This window comes from Rhinoraja longicauda, chromosome 15 (assembly GCF_053455715.1).
Source record: "Rhinoraja longicauda isolate Sanriku21f chromosome 15, sRhiLon1.1, whole genome shotgun sequence".
NCBI lineage: Eukaryota > Metazoa > Chordata > Chondrichthyes > Rajiformes > Arhynchobatidae > Rhinoraja > Rhinoraja longicauda.
Window position 1 is genome coordinate 10,683,453 of NC_135967.1, and position 26,489 is coordinate 10,709,941.

At 45.9% G+C, this 26,489-nt stretch overlaps 1 protein-coding gene across 1 annotated transcript in view; it reads right to left on the reverse strand.

The window, feature by feature from the left end:
• LOC144600523 (mitogen-activated protein kinase kinase kinase kinase 4) overlaps positions 1-26,489 on the reverse strand; it is a 267,504-nt gene that overhangs the window by 53,946 nt on the left and 187,069 nt on the right. Inside the window, exons 21-24 of the mRNA XM_078412188.1 lie at positions 25,611-25,710; positions 13,402-13,563; positions 9,486-9,603; positions 7,238-7,393 (exon numbers count right to left, since the gene is read on the reverse strand). Coding sequence (XP_078268314.1) covers positions 7,238-7,393; positions 9,486-9,603; positions 13,402-13,563; positions 25,611-25,710 — 536 coding nt within the window. The remainder of the gene's footprint in view (positions 1-7,237; positions 7,394-9,485; positions 9,604-13,401; positions 13,564-25,610; positions 25,711-26,489) is intronic.

Genomic DNA, 26,489 nt, shown 5'->3' on the forward strand with positions numbered 1-26,489 from the left:
TATGATATAAATGACTGATGAGGATTGTCCACGATCCTATCCCTCTGCAGATTATGCAATAGTGTTTGCTACATCCCTCTGAGCAGGTAGATAAGATTCTGTTTGAGAATTGAGTCCGGGGAACAAAAGTGCAGCACAGCTTTACACACCTCTGGTCTGGAGAACAGTTTCCTGCTATCTACTCTATCTACTCAGCACATAGATTTGCATCCCTCTATAAGGTCGCCTCTCAGCCTGCCCTGTTTCAAGGAAAGCAAACCCAATCTATCGAGTCTAATCTCAGAAATAGAAACATTCCATCACACACGACAACCTGGTGAATCTAGAAACAAGGAACCGCAGGTGCTGGTCAATATACAAAAGGACTTAAAGTACTGGAGTAACTGTTATCAATCTGAAACACATCAAAGGTTGAATGGGATGTTAGTCACAAAAAGCTGGAATAACTCAGCAAGTCATGCAGCATATCAGGAGAATCTGAAGAAGGGTCTTGACCTGAAACATCACTTATTCCCTTTCTCCAGAGATGCTGCCTGACCCTCCAGCATTTTGTGTCGATCTCTGGGGAACATGGATAGATGACATTTAGGGTCATGACCCTTCCTCAGATTCCAGAAGGATCTTCTGAGGAAGGATCTTGACCCAAAATGTCACACATCCAGATTCTCCAGAGACGTTGCCTGACCAGCTGATTTACTCCAGCACTGTGTGTCCAACCTGGTCAATCTCCTCTGCACTCTTCCCAATGAAAGCACCTCTTCACTAAAGCATTAAGAACAGAACAGTTCACAATACTCCAGCTGTGGCCGAACCAATATTTTATAACATTGCACCATCACCTCCCCGTTGTTATGTAGTTGATAGGGATGTGCAAAGAAAATAAATGTGAATGGTGTAAGATTAATGCAAGTAGGTACTTGATGGACACAAAGTGCTGGTTTATCAGGTCAACCTTTCCATCTTCTCCGAATCTCCAACCTCTGCCTTCAATGTTTTATATATTTCTCCAAATCAATGACTCCGAGCCACATTTGCTTTTTGCTGGTTTGTCAACACGTAACCAGGCTCATTGACCCATGCCGACCAAAATGCCCCGCCTAAGCTAGTCCCATTTGCCCACATTCGGCCCACATCCCTCGATACCTTTCTGATCCATGTACCTGTACAAATGTCTCTTAAATGCTGTTATAATACTAGCCTCAACCACCTCCTCTGGCAGCTCACTCCATATTCTCAACATCCTCTGAGTGAAAAAGATGCCCCTCGGGTTCCTGTGAATTCTTGCAGCTCTCACCTTAAACCCACGTCCTCTAGTTTTTGATTCCCTTTCCCCGGTGTAAAGGATTATGTGCTTTCACCCTGTCTATTCCCCTCATGATTTTGTACACCCTTCAGCCTCCTGCACTCCAAGGAACAAAGTCTGAGTCTTCCTAACCTCTCCCCAATGCTCAGGCACTGGTAACATTCTTGTAAATCCTCTTGACCTCCTTCCAGATGATAATGTGTGTCTTGGATTATATGTGCTTGTAATGTATTTATTTATTAGACCTTGGTGTATGGAAATAATCTATTTTCAATGCAATTGATAGATTAATCTAAAATTAGAACAGCAAGATTGGCATTTCCTAGATTTGGCTGCTTTGTATGAAATTAGCAAGAATATGTAATATTTATAATATATATTTGCAGACCACAAATCTAGAAACTTACTCAGAGCTATTTTATTTGGGATCTAAGTAAAAATGATTAAAAAGACGATGCAATTTCCAATTTTGTGAGTGGGTATACATTTTCCCTGCTGTTTTGGTTACGCTCATGGAGTCCTGAGGGGAGGATGCTCCTGAAACTGCAGAGCATCTTGGACAATACAGCTCACCCCCTCCATGACACACTGGTCAACCTGAGGAGCACCTTCAGCAACAGACTGGTTCCACCAAGATGGAGGACAGAATGCCGCAGGAGATCCTTTTTCCCCTGTGGCTATCAAACTGTACAACTCCTCCCCCTTCTGTCGTGGGGTCGACTGACGCCTTCCCCCCACCCCCCCTCACCCCATCCCCCCCTCAACCCCATCCCCCCCTCACCCCCACGCCGATCTTTGCACATCCCCACTCCTTTCCACTCCTCACTTTAATTTCAAGTTTGATGTATCTTGTGTTTTTATGACTGATGGCAGATCAATTTCCCTCCTGGGATGAATAAAGTTCTATCTTAGACCTAGGTGTATGGAAGTAATCTATTTTCAATGCAATTAATAGATTCATCTAAAATTAGAACATCAAGATTGCTATTTCCTAGATTTGGCTGCTTTGTATGAAATTAGCAAGAATATGTAATATTTATAATATATATTCGCAGACCACAAATCTAGAAACTTGCACAGAGCTATTTTATTTGGGATCTAAGTAAAAATTATTAAAAAGACGATGCAATTTCCAATTTGGTGAGTGGGTATACATTTTCCCTGCTGTTTTGTCCAAGATGTTCGGCAGTTTGAGGAGCATCCTCCCCTCATTGTATTGTGTCGTATCGTATCGTATCGTTGCTGAACTCTACTTCGAATATTTGTTAACACCATAGAAGGTGGAAGAGTATAGCACAGGAGCAGGCCAATTAACCATCAAGCCCGCACGTCTTTGGAATGTGGGAGGAAACTGGAGCACCCGGAGGAAACCCTCCCGGTCTTAATGAGAACGTGCAAGCTCCCACACATAGACAGCATTCGTGGTCAGGATCGAACCCGGGGGCTTTGGCTCTGCAAGGTGGCAGCGTTACATGCGAACAATTTCTTCACCGCTGCAGAAAATCTCCTTTGAAGCTTATTCACTAAATGGCTCCATTTTTGATCTGCCTGTCAGGGTGGGGTGCTCAAGGAACACAGAGAGCAAGGAACACATGGAGAGCAGAAACAAGGAGTCGGTAATCACATTTACAGAAGATCACATTAACGACGCATAATCCAATTGAAGGGCTCCAGGCACTGCCAGAATAATGTGATGATTCTTCCCGCACTGATTTAACCACATCTATTTCTTTGCAACTGAAATGAAGTACCAAATTACTCTGTAGGGAAAAAAACTGCAGATGCTGGTTTAAATCGAAGGTAGACACAAATTGCTGGAGTAACTCAGCGGGTCAGGCAGCATCTCTGGAGAGAAGGAATGGGTGACGTTTCGGATTGAGACCAGTCTGAAGAAAGGTCTCGACACGAAACGTCATCCATTCCTTCTCTCCAGAGATGCTGCCTGTCCCGCTGAGTTACTCCAGCATTTTGTGCCTACCAAATTACTTTGATGAGTCTGTCTTGCAGGAGCACCTCGAATTTACATTGAGCTCTAAAAGTATGGAAGACATCCCACAGATCACATATAATCCGATACCAAGTAGAGACAGGGAGTAGGTGAAAGGAAAACAGGCAGGGGACTGGGACTGAATGGAAGGCCTTGAGCTGGCATAGACCCAGTGGGCCAAATGGCCTTCTTGCGAACATGCAAGAAAATGAGAGCACATTATGTCAGATGGGATATCGTGGTTGGCATTGGCAAGTTGGGCCGAAGGGCCTGCTTCTGTGCTGTGTGACTCTGTGTCGCTTTGGTTAGTGTAAATGGGTTGTTGATGGCTGGCACAGGCTGGATGTGTTGGGCTGAAGGGCCTGTTTCTGTGCTGTGTGACGCTGTGGCATCCCCCATTGATGTCCCCTGCACACCCTTGAGCTTATGTTAAGGGAGCCCTCTGCACTGTATTTATCCCACACTAAAAACATGATCTACTTTCGGCAGCTGCTGGTTGCAGCACCGTTTCCTGCATGAAAACAGCAACCACTTCCTGAGCAGATGAATGCTGACAAAATATATGGTTCCCCTTTTCTCTCCTTTTTTTCTCTTTTATTCTTAACTCCATCATTCCCATTCTGCCCAGTAAATAAGTATAAAACAACCAGGCTGTGAAAGTCATGTTAATAATGAATCAAAGATTGACCTAAAAAAACTGGAGTAACTCAGCAGACTAGGCAGCATCTCTGGAGTAAAGGAACAGGCGACGTTTCGGGTCGAGGCCAGAGTTTGAGAAGGTTCCGACCCAAAATATCGCCAAAAAATATCGTGGAGTTCTCTGCCTCAGAAGGCAGTGGAGGTCAATTCTCTGAATGCATTCAAGAGAGAGCTAGATAGAGCTCTTAAGGATAGCGGAGTCAGGGGGTATGGGGAGAAGGCAGGAACAGGGTACTGATTGAGAACGATCAGCCATGATCACATTGAATGGCGGTGCTGGCTCGAAGGGCCAAATGGCCTCCTCCTGCACCTATTGTCTATTGCCATTCCCTCCCAAATCCCAAAGTTGTGCAGGTTGGTAGGTTAATTAGCCTCTGTAAATTGCCCCGAATGTGTAAGGAGTGGATGAGAAAGTGGGATGACATGGAATGAGTGTGATTGGGTGATCGATAGTCGGCGTGGAATCGGTGGGCCGAAGGGCCTATTTCCATGCTGAGCCTTTCAATGAAATGCTGCCTGACCCGCCCAGTTACTAAAGCACTTTGTGTTTTGCTCAGGATTCCAGCATCTGCAGTTTCCTGGGTTCTTAATAATGAATCAGTAGTTATCTGGGGGGTGGGGGGGGGGGGGGGGGGGGGGAGCTGGATAAAAAAATAAAGCGGTCGGAAGAATCTATTTCCCATCGGAATTAAAAGTAGAGCTCATAGTTTAAAGTGTAGGAAGGAACTGCAGATGCTGGTTTACACCGAAGATAGACACAAAATTAGGGGTAACTCAGCAGGAGGAGGCTGTGGGCCCGGTGCTGAGCCTGGAACTCGGGTGAGGAGACGGCTCCAGTCCGAAGAAGGAACACAGGTGAGGCTCCGGCTCCGGCTTGCTGGTGGGCGGTGGAGAGGCGAGGGTTGGCCAGGTTCGCTAGCGGAGGCCCGCGAGGGCTGCCATAAAGGGACGGGTTGGCGGAAATGGCCTCAGAGGAGATCTGCGGGTCTGTAGCCGAACCTGGAACTCAGGTGAGGTGACGGCACCGGTCTGAAGAAGGGTCTCGACCGAAAGCTTCACCCATTCCTTTTCTCCAGAGATACTGCCTGGCCCTCTGAGTTACTCCAGCACTTTGTGTCTATCGTAGTTTAAAGATCGGGGTTTATTGTCACCAGCAAGGTCTGCCAGAAGGGATAATGAGGCAGCGACCATCATCATACTTAAGTCATTGTTTTTTTACTGTTGAAGAGCCTTGACATGCGGTGCTGGAAGGCAGTGGTTAACCTGAGCAGTTTTTTTAACACATGCCGGCACATAGAGTGTGATCTGAACAGCCTTCTTCTGCATCATAAACGTGCCATGGGGCAACTAAACCAACCTACCATCAAGTAGAGGATGGTCCAGATCTCCCATCTACCCCATTGGAGACACTTGAACTATCTTTAATCAGACTTGAAATCCCCGCGGTACGTCCCCTTCGGCCGGGTGAGGCAGCCGATCTTGACCTCATCTGGATTTCCGCGGCCGATTGGCGGCTCGAATCTGTCAGGGCTCCTGAAATCCGGCCCGCCCGGACCCGACAGATTCGTTCCCATTGCCGATCCCGAGGCCGACTTTGCGGGCCGGTATCTCGCCCTTCCCCCCCCTCCCCCCCCTCCCCCCCCCTCCCCCTCCTCCCCCCCCTCCTCCCCCTCCCCCTCCCCCCCCCCCCCCCCCCCCGTCCCCACCCCACAGATTGACAGATCCTTGATTAGCAAGGTTGTCAGGGCTCATGGAAAGAAGACAGGAGAATGGGGTTGAGAGGAAAAGATAGATCCGCCATGATTGAATGGCGGAGTAGGCTTGATGGGCTGAATGGCCTAATTCTGCTCCCACAATTTATGACCCTCGGGGCGAGGAGGTAGTAATTTAGAACTGGGGTGGGAAGAAACCTTCTCCACTGAGGGGATCATGAATCTTTGGACCTGTGAATCCCAGAGAGCAGTGAACGCTGAGACGTTGAAGATGTCCAAGTCTGAGATTGGTGGATATTTGAGACCCAGAAGGTATGGGGTTCATCTGGGACATGGACAATCATATCCTTACTGAAGGGTGGAGCACAATAAAGCACCAACTGCCTCAAGAACCAGAGGACATAGATTTAATGTGAGGGGCGAAGATTTAATAGGTACCCAAGGGGCAACTTTTTTTACACAGAGGGTGGTGAATATATGGAACGAGCTGCCAGAGGAGGTCGTTGAGGCAAGTAGTATAACAACATTTAAAAAACATTTAGATGGATACATGGATAGGAAAGGTTTAGAGGGATGTGGGCCAAATGCAGGCAGTTGGGTCTAGTGTAGATGGTCGGCATGGGCAAGATGGGCCGAAGGTCTTGTTTCCAGCTGCCTGACTCTCTGGCTTCTACTACTTCTGTTTGTTGAGACCATAAGAAATTAGGGGCAGGAGTATTAGGACCATAAGAATTAGGGGCTGGCTTATCAAACTCCTCAGGTGGCCATTATAATCACAGATGATCATCCGCTCTTTTGTGTAAGAAGGAACTGCAGATGCTGGTTTAAACCAAAGATAAACACAGAAAGCTGGAGTAACTCAGCGGGACAGGCAGCATCTCTGGAGAGAAGGAAGGAATGGGTGACGTTTCGGGTTGAGAAGAAGGGTCGCAACCCCGAAACATCACCCATTCCTTCCTACTCTCCAGAGATGGGCTGCCTGTCCCGCTGAGTTACTCCAGCTTTTTCATATCATCATATCATCATATACATACAGCCGGAAACAGGCCATTTCGGCCCTCCAAGTCCGTGCCGCCCAGTGATCCCCATACATTAACACTATCCTACACCCACTAGGGACAATTTTTACATTTACCCAGCCAATTAACCTACATACCTGTACGTCTTTGGAGTGTGGGAGGAAACCGAAGATCTCGGAGTAAACCCACGCAGGTCACGGGGAGAACGTACAAACTCCTTACAGTGCAGCACCCGTAGTCAGGATCGAACCTGAGTCTCCGGCGCTGCATTCGCTGTAAAGCAGCAACTCTACCGCTGCGCTACCGTACCTTTTGTGTCTATCTCCTCTCTTGTGCCAGTTCCCCATCAGGTGAAATGTGCTAGTCTTTTACAAACAACGACTTCTCTTTAAATAACCCCCTCACAAGCCTACTTCCAGAACCTTAAAGGGCAGAGAGTTCCAGGGGCCACCCTCAGTGAGAAGTAGTCTTCTCTTAATCAGTTGTTACGTCTCGAAAAGCATCACCAGTGTCTTACCCCATAAAGCCGCACAAAGTATCTCTGCATTAAATTTCTTCTTGTATTTGCGGATCTCTGGCGAGTCGCTCTGCGGCCGTATATTCGTCGGATTGACATTTACGACCGATCCTTTTCTTGCACAGTTGCTTTGATGAGACTCAGATTTACTACCTCCTGAATAGGAGACAGAGCAGGGGAGAGTTTTATTCATTGATATTGCGTTTGGCAGACCGCTTCAGGTTTGCTGATATATGACATGGATGATAGAGCACGACAGCACAGAAACTAGCCCTCCGGATATTAACAGTGCCAAGTTACACTAACCTCCTCTGCCTGGATGTAATCTACATCCCTCCATTCCCCGTATATCCATGGGACCATGTACAAATCCCCTCAACACTACCATTGAATGAATGAATGAATGAATGAATAAGTTTATTGGCCAAGTATGTGCATATACAAGGAATGTGCCTTGGTGCTCCGCTCACAAATGACAACACAGGACATGCAGTTAGCAATTAAGAATAAAGCATAACCACATCAAAACAATAAGGATACGACATTACGGTCTAAACATGTGGGTGAAAATAAACCAGAGCAACAAAAGAGACTACAGACTTTGGTTATTGAGTCGAACTACCACTCGTGGGAAAAAAAACCTGTATTTATGTCTGGCTGTGGCTGCTTTGACAGTCCGGAGTTGCCTTCCAGAGGGAAGTGCTTCGAAGATTTTGTGGCCAGGGTGAGAGGGGTCAGAGATGATCTTGCCCGCTCGCTTCCTGGCCCTTGCAGTGTACAGTTCGTCAATGGGGGGGGGAAGTTTGCAGCCAACAACCACAGTTGTACTTACTTCTACCACCACCCCTGGCAGTGCATTCCAGACACCCAACACTCATGTGCCAATCCAAAGGCCTCTTAAACGCCACTTTCATATCTGCTTCCACCCACCGTTCTCTGCACATTTCAGGCAACCACCACCCTCTGTATAAAATACCTGCCCACACCGTCTTTAAACTTTCCACAAGCTATGCCCTCTAATCTTTGACATTTCCACCCAAAGTACGATACAGAAACAAGCCCTTCGGAGATTAGTTTAATTTGGTGCTGTTAAACCAAACTCCTCTGCCAGCCTGTGGTCTGCATCCCTCTATTCCCTGCATACCCACGTTCCTAGTCAAAAACCTCTTAAATACCAGTCTCGTTTCTGCCTCCACCACCAACCCTGGCAGTACATTCCACGCGCTAACCACCCTCTGTGTAAAATACCTGCCCTGCACATCTCCTTTAAACTCCCTTAACCTATGCCCTCTAGTCTTTGACATTTTCATCCCGGGGAAAAAGGTTCTGACTGTCTACCCTATCTAAGCCTCTCATAATGTTATATATTTCCATCAGGTCGCTCCTCAGCTTCCCAAAACAATCCCAATTTGTCCAAACACTCATAAAGTCATAGTTTGAGAGTGGAGAAACAGGCCCTTCAGCCCAACTGGCCCAAACCAGCCATCATTTCCCATCTGCACTAGTCCCACCTGCCTGTGTTTGGCCCGTATCCCTATCCATATACCTGTCTAAATGTTTCTTAAACGTTGCAATGGTACTTGCCTCAAATACCTCCTCCGGCAGCTCGTTCCAAACACCCACCAATCTTTGTGTGAAAAAGTTACCCCTCAGGTTCCTGTTAAACCTTTCCCCCCTCACCTTAAACGTATGTGCTCTGGCTCCTGATTCCCCTAATCTGGGCACGAGACTGTGCGTCTACCTGATCTATTCCTCTCATGATTTTGTACACCTCTATAAGATCACCCCTTATTCTCCTGTGCTCCAAGGAATAGAGTCCTAGCCTGCTCAAACTCTCCCTATAGCTCAGGCCCTCTCCTTATAACTAATATCCTCTAATTGAGGCAGCATTTTGGTAAACCTCTAGTCATGGAGCGATGTAGCATGGAAACAGGCCCTTCGGCCCAACTTGTCCATCACTGGCCAACTAGTCCCACCTGCCTGTGTTTGCCCATATCCCTCTAAACCTGTCCTATCAATGTAACTGTCGAACTGTTTCCTAAACATTGGGATAGTCCCTGCCTCAACTACCGCCTCCGGCAGCTCGTTCCATACATCCACCACCCTCTGAGTGAGAAAGTTACCCTCAAATTCCTGTTAAATCTTTTCCCTTTCACCATAAATCTATGAGACCCTCCGCATCCGTTCTGTAATAGGGTGATCAGAACTGCATGCAATGCTCCATATGCAGCCTAACAAATATATGTACCTGGAGTTCCTGTAGGACTGGATGGAGATACTTGTAGGAGTCTGGGGTCAATGAATGTTGTGAATGACGAGGAAGATGAAGAACTACCTTTTGGTTGTGGACTTTCCACCAATTGATCCTGAAAGTCAGAGGAAATGAAAGATGAACTAACTGCTCAGAATGGAATTCAATTGTTCAGATTCAGAGATCCCTCCCCAATAATATATTTCACACACAGCCACAACTTACACAGCAAATGAAAATAAAACTAAACTGCAGATGCAGGAAATTTGCAAACACAGCAGAAAACGTTGCAAAAAATTCCAAATAGTCGCAATAAACATTACGAAAAGACTCAGCAATTTGGGCCAGGTCTGTCTGCCATCGTTAGTTAATGATTTCGGTTGAAGACCCTTTGTGGAGACTAAGTTTGGATACGAACTAATGCAACCGCAAATAATAAAAATAAAAATTGGTGTTCTTTAGATCTTTTTAATTGAGCACATTTAGAAGTTGTAAATCAAATTTTTAGTTTAGTTTAGTTTAGACATACAGTTTAGCCCACTGAGTCAGCGCCGACCAGTGATCCTCGTACACTAGCATTATCCCACATACTAGGGACAATTTACAATTTTTACTGACGTCAGATCAACCCACAAACCTGTACGTCTTTGGAGTGTGGGAGGAAACTGGAGCTGGGGAAAGTCCATGCGGTCACAGGGAGCAAGTACAAAGTACAGACAGCAGCCGTAGTCACGATCAAACCTGGGTCTCTGGCGCAGTAAGGCAGCAACTCTGCCACTTCACCCCTTGATGCTTCGATTATTTAATTTTCCTAGAATCAATCTTTTAATAATTTGGAGACACAATGAACTGCAGATGCTAGAATTTTGAGTAAAACACAAAGTGCTGGAGTACCTCAGCGGGTCAGTTGACATCTGTGGAGGGACTGGATAGATGACGTTTCAGGTCTTCAAAAAGCGGAAGGGTTGTGACCCGGAAAAACATTGCCTGTCCATTCCCTCCACAGATGCTGCCTGACCTGTTGAGTTGCTCCAGCACCTTGTGCTTTATTTTTAATTGTTTGATTAAATTTTCACACTTCTGAACATTTTATTGAATCTTCTTGAAGTTTCAAGCATTCAAAATTATTTGATGACTAACAGCTGGCAAAGCTCATGTTGCGGTTTAGCTGCTGATAAATGTTTCTTCACAACATTTTTATGGGTGCTTGTTCTTTGATGGGATTTACAAGCAAGGAGTTCCAAGATTTAGATCCAGTGACCATAAACTCCACTTATCGTTTGACTTATAAAATGTTCAATTTTGGCTGTAACACCACTGAATTTTTGTGCTACATTTTTTTTTGTTCTATTAAACTATGTCTTACTATAATGAATAATGCCTCACTCTTTGTGTACGATACATTGTTTCAAAATTGCCACCGTACATTTCGTCCAGCTTTGTCCATTTATAAAACTTTGCTGAACTAAAAGCACTTCAGGAATTCATCATGTTTGGTGATGTAGTTCCAAGAGAGGATGGCGTGGAAATTGAAATGCTCAGTGGTGAAGTCTCGTCGCCAAGTTTGCACTGGGCCTCACTACTCCGCTTCACTAAGACTGACTCCCAAGTCATCTTGAGCTCAAGCTCCTAATGTAGGATTTGAACCGACAAACTTCTGATTTGGTTAAACAACTGAGCAATGCTTGTTACTCTCCATCAAAGTTAGAATTGACAAATCGTGGAATGCACTCAAAGGGGATGCGAGAAAATGTCTGGTTTGGTTTAGAGATACAACATGGAAACAGGCCACTTCGGCCCATCAAATCCACGCCGACCATCGGTCACCCATACACTAGTTCTATGTTATCCCGCTATTGCATCCCACACACTAGGGGCAATTTTAGATACCCCAAGTAACCTCCAAACCTGTACGTCTTTGTAATGTGGGAGAAAACCGGAGCACCCGGAGAAAACTCACACGGTCACAAGGAGAACGTACAAACTCCATACAGGCAGTGGATATCTCTCTTCTCAAGTTAGTTCAAATGTAGATTAGATTACGTCAAATGTCAAAAAAGTCCATTCAAATAGACTAAACTAAATACACTCATTGCCATTTTAAATAAGTAGTGTAGGAAAATAACTGCAGATGCTGGTACAAATCGAAGGTATTTATTCACAAAATGTTGGAGTAACTCAGCAGGTCAGGCAGCATCTCAGGAGAGAAGGAATGGGTGACGTTTCGGGTCGAGACCCTTCAAGGTCTCGACCCGAAAAGTCACCCATTTCTTCTCTCCTGAGATGCTGCCTGACCTGCTGAGTTACTCCAGCTTTCTGTGAATGAAATACCTGCCATTTTAAATAAGGTTAGTGACGGCAGCTAAATGCACCAGGGTCACACTTGATGCATCAGCATTGCTGGTGTAAAAACCGAGGGGCCATATACATGCTGGAATGGGTACAGCGTAGATTTACGAGGATGTTGTCAGGACCCGAGGGCCTGAGCTATAGGGAGAGGTTGAGCAGGCTAGGTATTCCTTGGAGTGCAGGAGGATGAGGGGTGATCCTATAGAGGGGTACAAAATCATGAGAGGAACAGGTCAGGTAAATGCACAGAGTCTCTTGCCCAGAGTAGGGGAATCGAGAACCAGAGGACATTGATTGATGGTAAGGTGGGAAAGATTTCATAGAAACCTAAGGGGTAACCTTTTGCACACAAAGGGTGGTGGGAGTACGGTACGAGCTGCCAGAGGAGGTAGTTGAGGCAGAGACTATGGCAACTTTTAAGAAACATTGAGACAGGCACATGGCCTGGACAGGTTTAGAGGGTATGGGCCAAATGCAGGCAAGTGGGACATGTGTAGATGGGATATGTTGGTTGGAGAGGGCAAATAGGGCAAAAGGGCCTGTTTTCGCGCTGTATAACTCTATGACTCTAAGTCTATATGAAGTGCATGCAGCCATTCTGCTTGGTAAGATATCAAAAAACGTCTTGATTCAATGCTGTGTCTAGTGATGGAGGAAGATGTCAGATGCAGACGCATTTGACCTTCAATGTGCAGGAGCTGAAGTCTCTCACCTCTATCCCATTGCGGACATTGTCTATGGAACTGATGTGCCACAGTGCTGAGAACTATATCCTGCACTATCTTCCCCTTTGCTCTATCCATTGTACTTGAGCTTTACTTGACTGTATTAATGCGTAGAACATAGACATAGAAAATAGAACAGTACAGCACAGGAACTGGTCCTTCAGCCCACAATGTTTGTGCCGAACATGATGCCTATTCAAACTAATCTCACCTGAATGTACATGATCCATATCTCTCTATTCCCTGCAATTCAAATTGCCTATATGCCTCTTTATTTTCTTAGAATCAATATTGTAATAAGTTGGAGACATAAGGAGCTGCAGATGCTGGAATATTGAGTAAAACAATAAGTGCTGGAGGAGCTCAGTGGGTCAGTCAGCATCCGTGGAGGGACTGGATAGGCAATGCTTCGGGTCAGAACCCTTCTTCAAACATCTTAGAGGTTTGGGAGGGAACCGGAGCACCTGAAGGAAACCCGTGTGGTCACAGGGAGAACGTGCAAACACCACACAGACAGCTCCCGAGGTCAGTCTCGAACACGGGCAGTGAGGCAGCAGCTCTTACCACCTGCACCACTGTGCCGCCTTTTACTAGGCCCCTTATCTGAATGAATACAGCATAGCAAGTCATGTTTGGGAGCTATAACCATTAAAGACCAGAGCAACTCAATGCTACTTAAATCCAGCTAAATAATTCATCCAAGGTCACACAAGCAAAGAATAACTTTAGAGGAGCTACATTTAGCCATTTCAAAGATGCCTGTTTACATTACAAGTGCTCAGGACCGTTTGATAATTTCTACTTTACAGGACACTTGCATCCCTCTTTGTCGAACGTGCCTGGTCAGCTGTGATCTCGTCGAGGAGGGTCTGCCCGGGTTCTTGGTGGTCAGCCGAGGAGTTGGTGGGGTGGCTTTGCTGGAGAAGGTCCGGGAGGTGGTGTACCGGACTGAGGAAGCTTGGGCAGTCATGCCTTCCGCCACCCTCCTGACCTGTTGGGCTCTGTGCAGAAACAACACACACACACACGTCACAGAAGGAAGGACAATGTTAGTCTCAACTGAACTCATAAGGTCGTAAGGAATAGGAGTAGAATTAGGCCATTCGGCCCATCAAGTCTACTCCGCCATTCAATCATTGCTGATCTATCTCTATCTCCGAACCCCATTCTCCTGGGGTTGAGTCCCAAGCATTCAAGTTAAACTTAGCGGTGTTGATGTATTATTGTCACGTGTTTCGGGACACTGTGAAAAAACTTTTGTTCAGCATGCCAGCCATGCGCTGAGTTGTGGCTGGTAGATCTGCAGCCTCACAGCGCACGACACCTGGGTTCGATTCCGACCTCGGGTTCTTTCCATGTGGAGTTTGCACGTTCTCTCTGCGACCGCGTGGGATTCCTTCGGATGCTCTGGTTTCGTCCCACATCTCAAAGGCGTGCGGGTTTGTAGGTTAATTGGCCCTCCGTAAATTGTCACTAGTTTGTAGGTAGTGGATGAGAAAATGGGGTAACATAGAACTGGTGTGAATGGATGATCGACGGTTAGCATGAACTGGGTGGGCCGAAGAGCCTGTTTTCATGCTGTATCTCTAAACTAAACTAACCATAATGTGGACTGATAAACTAGGTACAGCTTGTGGTTTGCATCCATTTATTCTTTCTTTCCATTTATTCCTTTGTTCTACAAAGAATAGCATCCAGGATTCCCTTTGTAACTCGCACAAGCTCGTTGGAGTATTAACCTGTTCACGGACAAGTTTTGTTTCCACTATTGGTCATGACCCAACTACACTCGGGGGTGGCACTGAACAGGTTAAGGTCTTTCACAATCATAAAACATCCTGAAATATTTAAACCATTTTGGGCAGCATGTATTATTGCAATGTCCAGTCAGGAGAGATTGAGTGGGGTTTTGCTCATGGGTAGCATGGGATTGGGGAACTATAAGTTTGGAGGCCATGAAAGGGAGATGGCCAGAGGTGATGAGATCAGTAACAGTTTATAGGCAATAGACAATAGGTGCTGGAGGAGGCTATTCGGCCTTTCGAGCCAGCACCGACATTCAATGTGATCATGGCTGATCATTCTCAATCAGTACCCCGTTCCTGCCTTCTCCCCGTACCCCCTGACTCTGCTATCCTTAAGAGCTCTATCCAGCTCTCTCTTGAATGCATTCAGAGAATTGGCCTCCACTGCCTTCTGAGGTTTAGAATTCCTCAGATTCACAACTCTCTGACTGAAAAAGCTTTTCCTCATCTCAGTTCTAAATGGCCTACCCCTTATTCTTAAACTGTGGCCCCTTGTTCTGGACTCCCCCAACATTGGGAACATGTTTTCTGCCTCTAACATGTTTCCGGCCCTTAATAATCTTATACGTTTCGGTAAGATCTCCTCTCATCCTTCTAAATTCCAGTGTATACAAGCCTAGTCACTCCAGTCTTTCAACATATGACAGTCCCGCCATTCTGGGAATTAACCTAGTAAACCTACGCTGCACGCCCTCAATAGCAAGAAGATACTTCCTCAAATTTGGAGACCAAAACTGCACACAGTACTCCAGGTGCGGTTTGGGAGATGATGTCCTGGTGTTCGTCCGTGGGGTCGTGGTTAATGGGTGGGCACGTGGAGGTGTCCGAGAGCTGGCCTCAACACAGCAGAGGTCAGCCTGCCAGACTACCACGGTACCTCGGAAAGACATAAGTACCATGGCACCTCCCTTGTCAGAGAGAGGCTTTGATGATGATATTGGGATTGTTCCTGATTGAGCTTTTAATGAGATTGAGTGGGGTTGGTCTACGTTTTCAGGAGCGGAGAGACACGAGGCAATCTCACTGAAACAAATAAAATTCTGAGAGGAGCAGAAATCCCGAAACAAAAACAGAATGCGTTTTGGAAGCACTCTGCAAGCTCAAACAGCATCTGCGGGGTGAGAAACAGAGTCAACCTTTCAGGTCAAGGATACCTTCATCAGAACTGGGAACGTGAGTCCCAAACTGGGCGCGTGTGTTTTAAGCTGCCGTCAGAGGGGAAGGTGGGGAGAACTAAGGGAATCCTTGTGCTAGGATGTAGATGTATAACAATTAGTTTACAATCCGTTAATTGGAGACAGAAGATTTAAAAGAAAACAGATTGGAACAGTAAGATACAGCCACATCTGTGGAGAGAGGGGAAGGTATGGTGTGGCTATTTCTAAATGTTTTAAAATGTAAAAGGATTAAGAATTAGAAGTAACATCCCTTCTTGAACTCCCAACGATCAATTCTTAAAGGCACAGGTTGGCTCAGACTAAACGTCTTATGATTACATTGTTTGGGTTTATTTTTGTCACTTTTTCTTCTATTTTGTTGCCACATTGTTGTTTGAGGGACATTGTAGTGGGTCAATTGCTTGTTACAGGTCTGACATTACAGCAGTGATTAACCTTCATTGGCTTGAATTTGCTCAACATACTTTGGGTGATAAGACGAGGATTTATATAAATAGAAGTCTTTACATAAAATATCTCTCCTTCTAATCAGAAGGGTCCTGACCCAAAACGTTACCTTTTCATGGTGTCCACAGATGCTGTCTGTCTGCCTGCCTGCCTGCCTGCCTGCCTGCCTGCCTGCCTGCCTGCATACAAAATCATGAGTGGAATAGTTTGGGCAGATGCACAGAGTCTCTTGCCCCATGTAAGGGGATGGGGAACTGGAGGACATGGGCTTAAGGTGAGGGGGGAGAAGATTTAATAGGAACATGCGGGGTAACTTTTTCACACAAAGGGTGGTGGGTGCATAGAACGAGCTGCTGGAGAAGGTAGTTGAGGCAGGTACTATTGCAATGTTTAAGAAACATTTAGAAAGGTCCATGCGTGGGACAGATTCAGAGGGATTTGGACCAAACGCAGCCAGGTGGGACTAGTTTAGAAGGGACATGGCTGGTGCGGGCATGTTGGGCCGAAGGGCCTGTTTCCATGCTGTATGACTATCACCCGCTGAGTTATTCCATTCCTCTTTTTATTTTACTCTTGATAGTCTTTGCTGTAAAGTAGCAGACTCATCTTGAATACCAACGTGCTTTGGATTCATTCTGGGGACTTGATTGCAGAACGATAATATCATGGGATCACAGCAGGTGTGTGCTGTCATTCCTTGAGATGTTAAACTTGGTAATTCTTCCGAGATACTCTCTCAACTGAACAGAAGATGGGATGGAGAGAGAAAAGTTCTCTGTGAATTCTTGGCTAAAGTCTCAATGTAAAAACAAAATAAATTATTTTGTCATTTTGAGGAACATTGCAGAAAGCTAATTGCTTCTTACATTTTTGACTTTACAGCACTAACAGTCATAGTTGAATTGAATTTGCTCTAAAGTACTTTGGGAGATTCTGGGATCAGAAGAGAAGTTGTATAAATAGAAGTCTTTAAATAAAATATCTCTCCTTCCTGTCAGGCCCGTAACTTTTTAATACCTGCAATTTAAATTTAAGAAGATTAGCAGTACATGCACTTCCATATCTTAACTTTCACAGCTTCTCCTCTTAACCTCAAATTGCCGGAGATCTGTCACTTGTCGACATTTCCCATAAAATCCACAAGAAATGGCTAATTACTCAGGAACCAGTTCCTTTCGTTGCGAGTTATCTTTCCAGACCTGCTCCGGTTCACTTTCGCCAACAGTGGGGGGGGAAAACTTGCATTTATTTATAATCTTTTCTCACATTGTAAAGTGCTTAATAAACGGCATCTGAACCTTAGTCATGGTTGCAAGTCTGTGTTAGTTTTAGTGTTAGAGATACAGTGCGGAAAAAAAGCCCTTCGGCCCATCGCGTTCGTCCGGACCAGCGATCACTCATACATTAGTACTATCCTGAATTTAGTTTAGTGACGCAGCGTGGAAACAGGCCCTTCAGCCCACTGAGTCCGTCCGTGCCGACCATTTATCACTCATACACTAGTTTTATCCAAAACACGAGGGACAGGTGACAGAAGCCAATTAACCGACAACCAGCACATCTTTGGAATGTAGGAGGAAACTGGAGCACCCGGGGAAAACCCACGCGGCCGCAGGGAGAACCTGCAATGTCCACACGGGCGGCAGCATCCGTAGTCAGGATTGAACCTGGATCTCTAGCGCAGAATCTCTACCCGCTGCGCCACTTCCAATGTTTGTAACAAAGCAGCCAATATGCACACTGGATGCTCACACAAAACAACAGGAACAGGAAAACAGCGGCAGCACAGTGACCCTGGTAGAGTTGCTGCCTTACAGCACCAGAGACCCGGGTTCCATCCAAACTGCAGTGCTGTCTGTACGGAGTTTGTACTTTCTCCCTGTGACTGCGTGGGTTTCCTCTGGGTGCTCCGGTTTCCTCTCAGATTCCAAAGACGTGCAGGTTTGTAGATTAATTGGCCTGTTGTAAGACGTTTAAAAAAAAAGAAAATCCGGCTCTAGTGTCTCGGATATTGTACGGGGTGATCTCTGGTAGGTTCGAACCCGGTTGGCCAAAGGGCCTGTTTCCACATTGCATCTCTAAAGTCTAAAGAAAAGTCTAAAGACAAGGTGATAGTGACCTGAAATTCTCTTACAATATGTTGAGGGATAAATATTGATTGTGATGTTCGGTAAAAACTCCTTTGCCCTTTTTTGAACGTGGATTTTTAAATTTTGTGTTGTCAACATGTTGGATTGGGCCTAAATATTACAAGGTGCTGTGCCCTCAATTATGCAGCTCTCCCTCATTCTTACCTCTCTGTCAGCCCAAGATAGACACAAAAAGCTGGAGTAACTCAGCGGGACGGGCAGCATCTCTGGAGAGAAGGGATGGGTGACGTCTCGGGTCGAGACCCTTCTTCAGACTGGTTGGGGATAAGGGAAACGAGAGATATAGATAGTGATGTGGAGAGATAAAGAACAATGAATGAAAGATTTGCAAAAAAGTAATGATGATAAAGGAAACAGGCTAGTTGTAGGGTGAAAATGAGAAGCTAGTGTGACTTGGGTGGGGGAGGGATAGAGAGAGAGGGAATGCCAGTATTCCCTGAAGTGAGAGAAATCAATATTCAGACCACTGGGCTGTAAGCTGCCTAAGTGAAATATGAGATGTTGTTCCTCCAATTTGCGCTTGGGCAGCTTACAGCCCAGTGGTATGAATACTGATTTATCTCACTTCAGGTAGTCCCGGCATCTATCTTCAGTATAAATCAGCATCTGCAGTTCATTAGATAGACATAAAGTGCTGCTTGAGTGACATTTCAGGTCGGGACTCCTCTTCAAACTTCAGTCTGAAGAAGGGATCGTCAGTTTGAAGAAAGGTCCCGGCACGAAACATCATCCATCCTACTTCTCCAGAGATGCTGCCTGACCCACTGAGTTACTCCAGCACTTTGTTTCTATCTTCAGCATAAACCAGCATCCGCAGTTCCTTTCTACACATCTGCAGTTCCCAGTCTGATCCAGCATTTTACATTTATCTTCAGTATAAACCAGCATCTGCAGTTCCTCTGCCAGACCCACAGAGTTACTCCTGCATTCAGTGTCTATCCGTCTAAACCTTTCCTATCCATGTCCCTGTCGTTTCCCCTGAGCAGATTATTCTCACTCAGACGTACACTTTAACATATCCACTCCTTCGACTCTTCGTGTTTTGGTGGAGCGGTGGAGGACATCAACAACATCGGCAGGCCAGACTGACCCCTGCAACTCTGACCCAGTGCTGCCACCAGGACGGTGTGCTTTCACGGCCAAGTTAAGACTTTACATTTTCAACACCTTTGGACTTGAAGTTAAAAGATGGCACCGGAAACTTGGTGACTCTCGTGCACCACCTCAATGCAATCACCTATTCTTACACTCTAGTGTTGTGGGTGGCACAGTGGCACGGAGGTAGAGTTGCTGCCTCACAGCGCCAGAGACCCGGGTTCAATCCTGACCACGGGTGCTCCCTGTACAGAGTTTGTACGTTCTCCATGTGACAGCGTGGGGTTTTGCCCGGGTGCTCCAGTTTCCTCCCACACTCCAAAGAAGTACAGGTTTGTACAATAATTGATTTCGGTAAAAATGATAAGTTGTCTCTCTTGTGCAGGATAGGGCTAGTGTACGAGGTGATCGCTGGTCGGCGCGGACTCGGTGGGATGAAGGGCCTGTTTCCACACTGTATCTCTGAACCAAAGTAAACATTAGTATGGCTGTGCCAACGTAGAGTAAGAGTTTTACTGTGACTGACCGTGGGCATAAAAAAAGGAATTTTACTGTGCCGAGCTACATGTGACAATAAAATACCATTGAACCATTGATGGCAAAAACCAAAGGCCTAGAGACCACCCAGGCACTTAGCAAAACTCTCCGCTCACCCTCTCTTCCCCAGTTCCCCTCAGCTTCAGTGCAGTCTTCTCAGTTGCTGCACCGTGGCTGAGATCAGGAGTATTAGCAACACTTATAGGGGTGTATTATAGACCGCCAAATAGGGAACGAGAATTGGAAGAGCAAATATGTAAGGAGATAGCAGATATTAGTAGTAAGCACAGTGGTGATTGTGGGTGATTTCAATTTTCCGTATATAGACTGGGAATCACATTCTGTTAAAAGGCTGGATGGTTTGGAGTTTGTAAAATGTGTGCAGGATAGTTTTTTGCAGCAATACGTAGAGGTACCTACCAGAGAAGGGGCAGTGTTGGACCTCCTGTTAGGAAATGAGACGGGTCAGGTGACGGAGGTATGTGTTGAGGAGCACTTTGGGTCTAGTGATCACAATGCCATTAGTTTCAATATAATTATGGAGAAGGTCAAATCTGGACCAAGGGTTGAGATTTTGGATTGGAGAAAGGCTAATTTTGAGGAGATGAGAAAGGATTTAAAAGGAGTAAAATGGAACTTTTTGTTTTATGAAAAGGATATAATAGAGAAGGAGGATATTTAAAGGTGAAATTTTGAGAGTACAGAGTCTTTATGTCCCTGTTCGGTGGAAAGGAAAGAATAATAATTTGAAAGAGCCGTGGTTTTCCAGGGAAATTGGACACTTGGTTCGGAAAAAGAGGGAGATATACAATAAATATAAGCGGCAGGGAGTAAATGAGGTTCTTGAGGAATATAAAGAATGTAAAAGGAATCTTAAGAAGGAAATTAGAAAAGCGAAAAAAAGATATGAGGCGGCTTTGGCAAGTAATGTAAAAGTAAACCCCAAGGGGTTCTACAGATATGTCAATAGCAAAAGGATAGTGAGGGATAAAATTGGTCCATTAGAGAGTCAGAGTGGTCAGCTATGTGCTGAGCCGGAAGAAATGGGGGAGATATTAAACAATTTCTTTTCTTCGGTATTCACCGAGGAGAAGGATATTGAATTATGTGAGGTAAGTGAAACAAGTAGAGTAGTGATGGAAATTATGAGGATTAAAGAAGAGGAGGTACGGACACTTTTGAAAAATATAAAAGTGGATAAGTCTCCAGGTCCTGATAGGATATTCCTTAGGACATTGAGGGAAGTCAGTGCAGAAATAGTAGGGGCTATGACGGAAATATTTCAAATGTCATTAGAAACGGGGATGGTGCCGGAAGATTGGCGCATTGCGCATGTTGTGCCTTTGTTTAAAAAAGGTTCTAAAAGTAAACCTAGCAATTATAGACCTGTTAGTTTGACGTCTGTGGTGGGAAAATTAATGGAAAAGATACTTAGGGACAATATATATAATTATTTGGATAAACAAGGCCTGATGAGAAACAGTCAACATGGATTTGTGCCTGGAAGGTCATGTTTGACTAATCTTCTTGAATTTTTTGAAGAGGTTACCAGGGAAATTGATAAGGGCAAGGCTGTGGATGTTGTCTATATGGACTTCAGTAAGGCATTTGACAAGGTTCCACATGGAAGGTTGATTAAGAAGGTTAAATCGTTGGGTATTAATAGTGAGGTTGCAAGATGGATTCAACAATGGCTGAATGGGAGATACCAGAGGGTAATGGTTGACAATTGTATGTCAGGTTGGAGGCCAGTGTCTAGTGGAGTACCCCAAGGATCTGTGTTGGGTCCACTGTTGTTTGTCATTTACATTAATGATCTGGATGATGGTGTGGCAAATTGGATTAGTAAGTATGCAGATGATACTAAGATAGGTGGTGTAGTTAATAATGAAGTAGAGTTTCAAAGTCTACAGAGAGACTTGGGCCTTTTGGAAGGGTGGGCTGAAAGATGGCGTTTAAAGCTGATAAGTGTGAGGTGCTGCATTTTGGTAGGACAAATCAAAATAGGACGTACACGGTAAATGGTAGGGAATTGAGGAATGCAGTGGAACAGAGGGATCTGGGAATAACTGTGCATTGTTCCCTGAAGGTGGAATCTCATGTGGATAGGGTGGTGAAGAAGGCGTTTGGTATGCTTGCCTTTATAAATCAGAGCATCGCGTATAGAAGTTGGGATGTAATGTTAAAATTGTACAGGGCATTGGTGAGGCCGAATCTGGAGTATGGTGTGCAGTTCTGGTCGCCAAATTATAGGAAGGATGTCGACAAAATGGAGAGGGTACAGAGGAGATTTACTAGAATGTTGCCTGGGTTTCAGTACTTAAGCTACAGAGAGAGGTTGAACAGGTTGGGTCTTTATTCTTTGGAGCGTAGAAGGTTGAGGGGGGACTTGATAGAGGTTTTTAAAATTTTGAGAGGGACGGACAGAGTTGACATGGGTAGGCTTTTCCCTTTGAGAGTGGGGAAGATTCCAACAAGGGGACATAGCTTCAGAATTGAGGGACAAAAGTTTAGGGGTGACATGAGGGGTAACTTCTTTACTCAGAGGGTGGTGGCTGTATGGAATGGGCTTCCGGTGGAAGTGGTGGAGGCTGGCTCGATTTTATTATTTAAGAGTAAATTGGATAGGTATATGGATAAGAGGGGATTAGAGGGTTATGGTCTGAGTGCAGGTAGATGAGACTAGGTCAGGGAGAGTGGTCGGCGTGGACTGGTAGGGCCGAACGGGCCTGTTTCCGTGCTGTAGTTGTTATATGGTTATATGGTTATATGAACTTCAAGAAACGGACTCATTGCACCCCAGCAACACGACGGTTGGGATCTCTGGAATCTTCCTTCCTGAGCCTCGCGATCTCCCTTCCCTCCTGAGAAGCAAACTCTTTGATCAATCTTGTTGTTGTCTGTCTGAATACCTCCTTCTGCGACTCTGTATCAAAGTTTGTTTCATGACTTCTTTTTGAAGCAATTTGAAATGTTTCACATCGTAAAATAGTCAAAGTTATTGTTAATTTCACTACAATACTCTTCTGAACTGCTGTCTATATACTAAAACTCTCGTTTGTTATCTTGTTTGTGACTCAACTTCAGCCAAAACGGTACACGATAGCGCGACAATTTTAGACCCACCTTACTCACCATCGTCACTTTAGATCGGTGTTATATTTTTAAAGTTTAAAAGGAGGGGAGGGGGAGGGGAGGAGGGAGGAGGGAGGGGGAAGGGGGGAGTGGGGGAGAAGGGAGAGGGGAGGGGAGAGGGGAGGGGGAGGACAGGGTGCTGCACCAATGCGGGAGAGGTTTGTGCCCAACGGGTCCACTTTGTCTACTAAGCATTAAAACTGTAGTGTCCTTGTAATTCCAAGTTTATGCGAAGGATGTTTAATTCTCTCCACCTCCTCGTGCACACACTGCGGGCTGAGGGATGAAGAGAATTTACGATCAGTGCAAAGGACACTGTAGTTAATGTCACATTGGTGACAAGCCAATTGACAAATTGGTCAAAAGTGTAGGGTGCGGTTGCAGTATACCTGTTCCCCTCCACATGGTTATGAAGGGACTTATGCTGTGTGTCAGTGGCACAAGACTCTATTTATACCATTGAAAGGAATTCAAAGGCAAAGAATGGCAGACGTTGGAAATTTAGTTTAGTTGAGAGATACAGGCCCTTCGGCCCACTGAGTCCACGCCGACCAGCAATCAATCACGCATTCACACTACTTCAATGTGATCCCACTTTACCGCCCACTCCCTGCACATGAGAGGAAAGTTACAGTTGTCAATTAGCCTACAAACCCCGCTCATCTTTGGGATGTGGGAGGAACCCGGAGGAAACCCACGCCGTCACGGGGAGAACGCGCAAACTCCACACGAGACAGCGCCCGAGGTCAGGATCGAACCCGCATCTCTGGCACTGAGAGGCAGCAACTCTACCAGCTGCGCTGCAGTGCTGCCCGAAGGAAATCAGAAATATTAACAGAAGATCGGTGGGGGGGGGGGGGGGGGGGGGGGGGGGCGTCAGGCACCATCTGTGGAGAAAGAAACGTGGGTAATATTTCAGCTTGATCATCGTTCACCAGGGTTCTTTGCTCAATCAGGTAGCAAGAAATATGATCACACAATCCCACGACCCTCGCCTCCCAAAAAAAGACAATACCTTATTAAAATCTGGCTTTATCCAAAGCAGAACAATTTTGCACACATTTCTAGCTGCATTAATTAATTTATCAGGGAGCCACAAGGTCTGGCTTGGAACCTAATGTACTGAAGACTACTTTCCGGGGCACAACTGCACGTCACACACAACAGGATCTTCGTCCCTCACTAGAAATCTTCCTGGCATAACCCCCCCCCCCCCCCCCCCCCCAATTACGCCAGCATTGGAATTGTCATCATTGCCCATTGTTGGCTGGGGAAGGTGTGATAACTAGAGGGATACCAGGATGTGTCACAGTGGAATCTGTAGTATAACTAGGGTGGGGGAGGAAGGAGGGAAAGCTGGAGTCACTTGAAATGAGAGAAATCAACGTCCATACCGCTGGGTTGCAAGCTGCAAAGGTGAAATAGAAGGTGCTATTCCTCCAATTTGCGTGTGGCCTGACTCTGACAGTGGAGTGACGGGGTTGAAGACAGTTCCCACCATCAATTCCAAAGATGTCCAGGTTCGTAGATTAATTGGCATCAGCAAAGATTGTAAATTGTCCCTTGTGTGTCGGATAGTGCTTGTGAGCGGGGATCGCTGGTCGATGCGGAAAGGGCCTGTTTCCACACTGTACCTCTCAACCAAACTAAACTAAATTGTCTCACCCAGTCACGGAGCATATTTCAATCTTCCCACCCAACACCCATGACCCATCTCCAATATTTAAACAGAAGTTTCAAAAAACATTGGGATTGGTCTCCACAGTGTACAGTTCAATCTATACTTTGGGGAGACTATTAGATAATGCTAAAAGGTTAGAAATCCTACAGGGAGGTCTTGTCCCCTTCAGACTTTACTTTTAGACTTCAAGAGATACAGCACTAAAACAGGCCCTTCGGCCCAAGTCCACACCGACCACTGATCACCTCGCATACTAGCACTATCCAACACACAAGGGACAATTTACAATTTTTACAGAAGCCAATTAACCTCCAAACATGTGCGTCTTTGGGATGTGGGAGGAAACCAGAGCACTCGGAGAAAACCCACGCGGTCACGGGGAGAACGTACAAACTTCCTGCAGACAGCACCCGTAGTCAGGATCGAACCCAGGTCTCTGGCGCTGTAAGGCAGCAGCTCTACCGTTGTGCCACCCCTCTATCAGGATTTACTGCTCAGACGTCTGACCAAATAAAAAATGCTGGGGACACTCGGCAGGTCAGGCAGCATCCACAGAGTGAGAAATACAGTTAACGTTTCACCAGATCGGCTATTGACCATCAGAAACCTAAAAAGGCAGCCGGCATCATCAGAGACCCTCTCCACCCTGGCCACGCTCTCATTTCATCAGGAAGAACGTTGAGGAGTCTGGAAACTGTAATGGCCAGGTTAAGGAATAGCTTCCTCCCGACAAGCTCTGTATAGACAGCACCCATAGTCAGGAGAGAACTCGAGTCTCTGTCGCTGTAAGGCAGCAACTCTACCGCTGCGCCACTGTGCCGCCCACTTTGTGCCACCTTATAGCAGTATCTTGGCACGTAAACCAACCAATTCTGATACGTGCACCATGTCCTCTTCAAGGACAGAGGTCGGGGGTTAGGGGGTTATTGCAATTGCAGTTCAGATGTGATTAGACCAGAGACTAAGTTGGCAAGTTCGTTTTCCCCCCACATGACTTGCAGGTGACAAGGTCATTCATACCTGGGCTTCATTCAAGGTGCTGTGTGGCTGCAACTCGATTCCATCCTGACCCTTCGCGTTGATGCACTGCATGTCACTGATGCTTAAACTGGCAGGTTGCCTGCAATACAAGGACCAGAGGTTCACACTGATATCTGGTCATTTGGGCATCACAGACATGGACAACACTTGGTGCTCAACCCGACGTGGCCTTGAGCAGGTGGTGTGGGGAGCGACAGGCCACTGGCGACTGACCGCCCACCGTGTTGTTAGACAGGGGGTTCTCCTCACAGCAGCTGGATCTCAAGTCCGAAGAGAGGTCTTTAAATGTATGCAAAGATTTAGGAGGGAAATTGATGGGGTTGAGGTCCATTCCCTCCACCAACTATCTCACCCAACTGTAAAGCAAAATTCAGCGACCGTAAAGGATTGATAATATTTGTCTACAATCAGATTGACTGTTTAATCAAATTGATTGAAAGATACAGCGTGGAAGCAGGCCCTTCGGCTCACACAGTCCATGCCGACCATCGATCACCCATTTACGCTAGTTCCATGTTATCCTACTTTCTTGTGCACTCCCGACACACTAGGGAGCAATTAATGGAGGTCAATTAGCCTACAAACCCACGCGTCTTTGGGATGTGGGAGGAAACGGGAGCACCCACAGGAAACCCAAGTGGGCAAACGGAGTACATGCGAAGTCCACACAGGGGGCAGCACATTGTGCAGTGGTAGAGTTGCTACCTTACAGCGTCAGAGACCCGGGTTTGATCCTGACTACGGGTGCTGTCTGTACAGAGTTTGTACGTTGTTCCTGTGACTGCGTGGGTTTTCTCTGATTTCCTCCCACTCTCCAAATACATTTGTAGGTTAATTGGCTTCAGTAAAAATTGTACA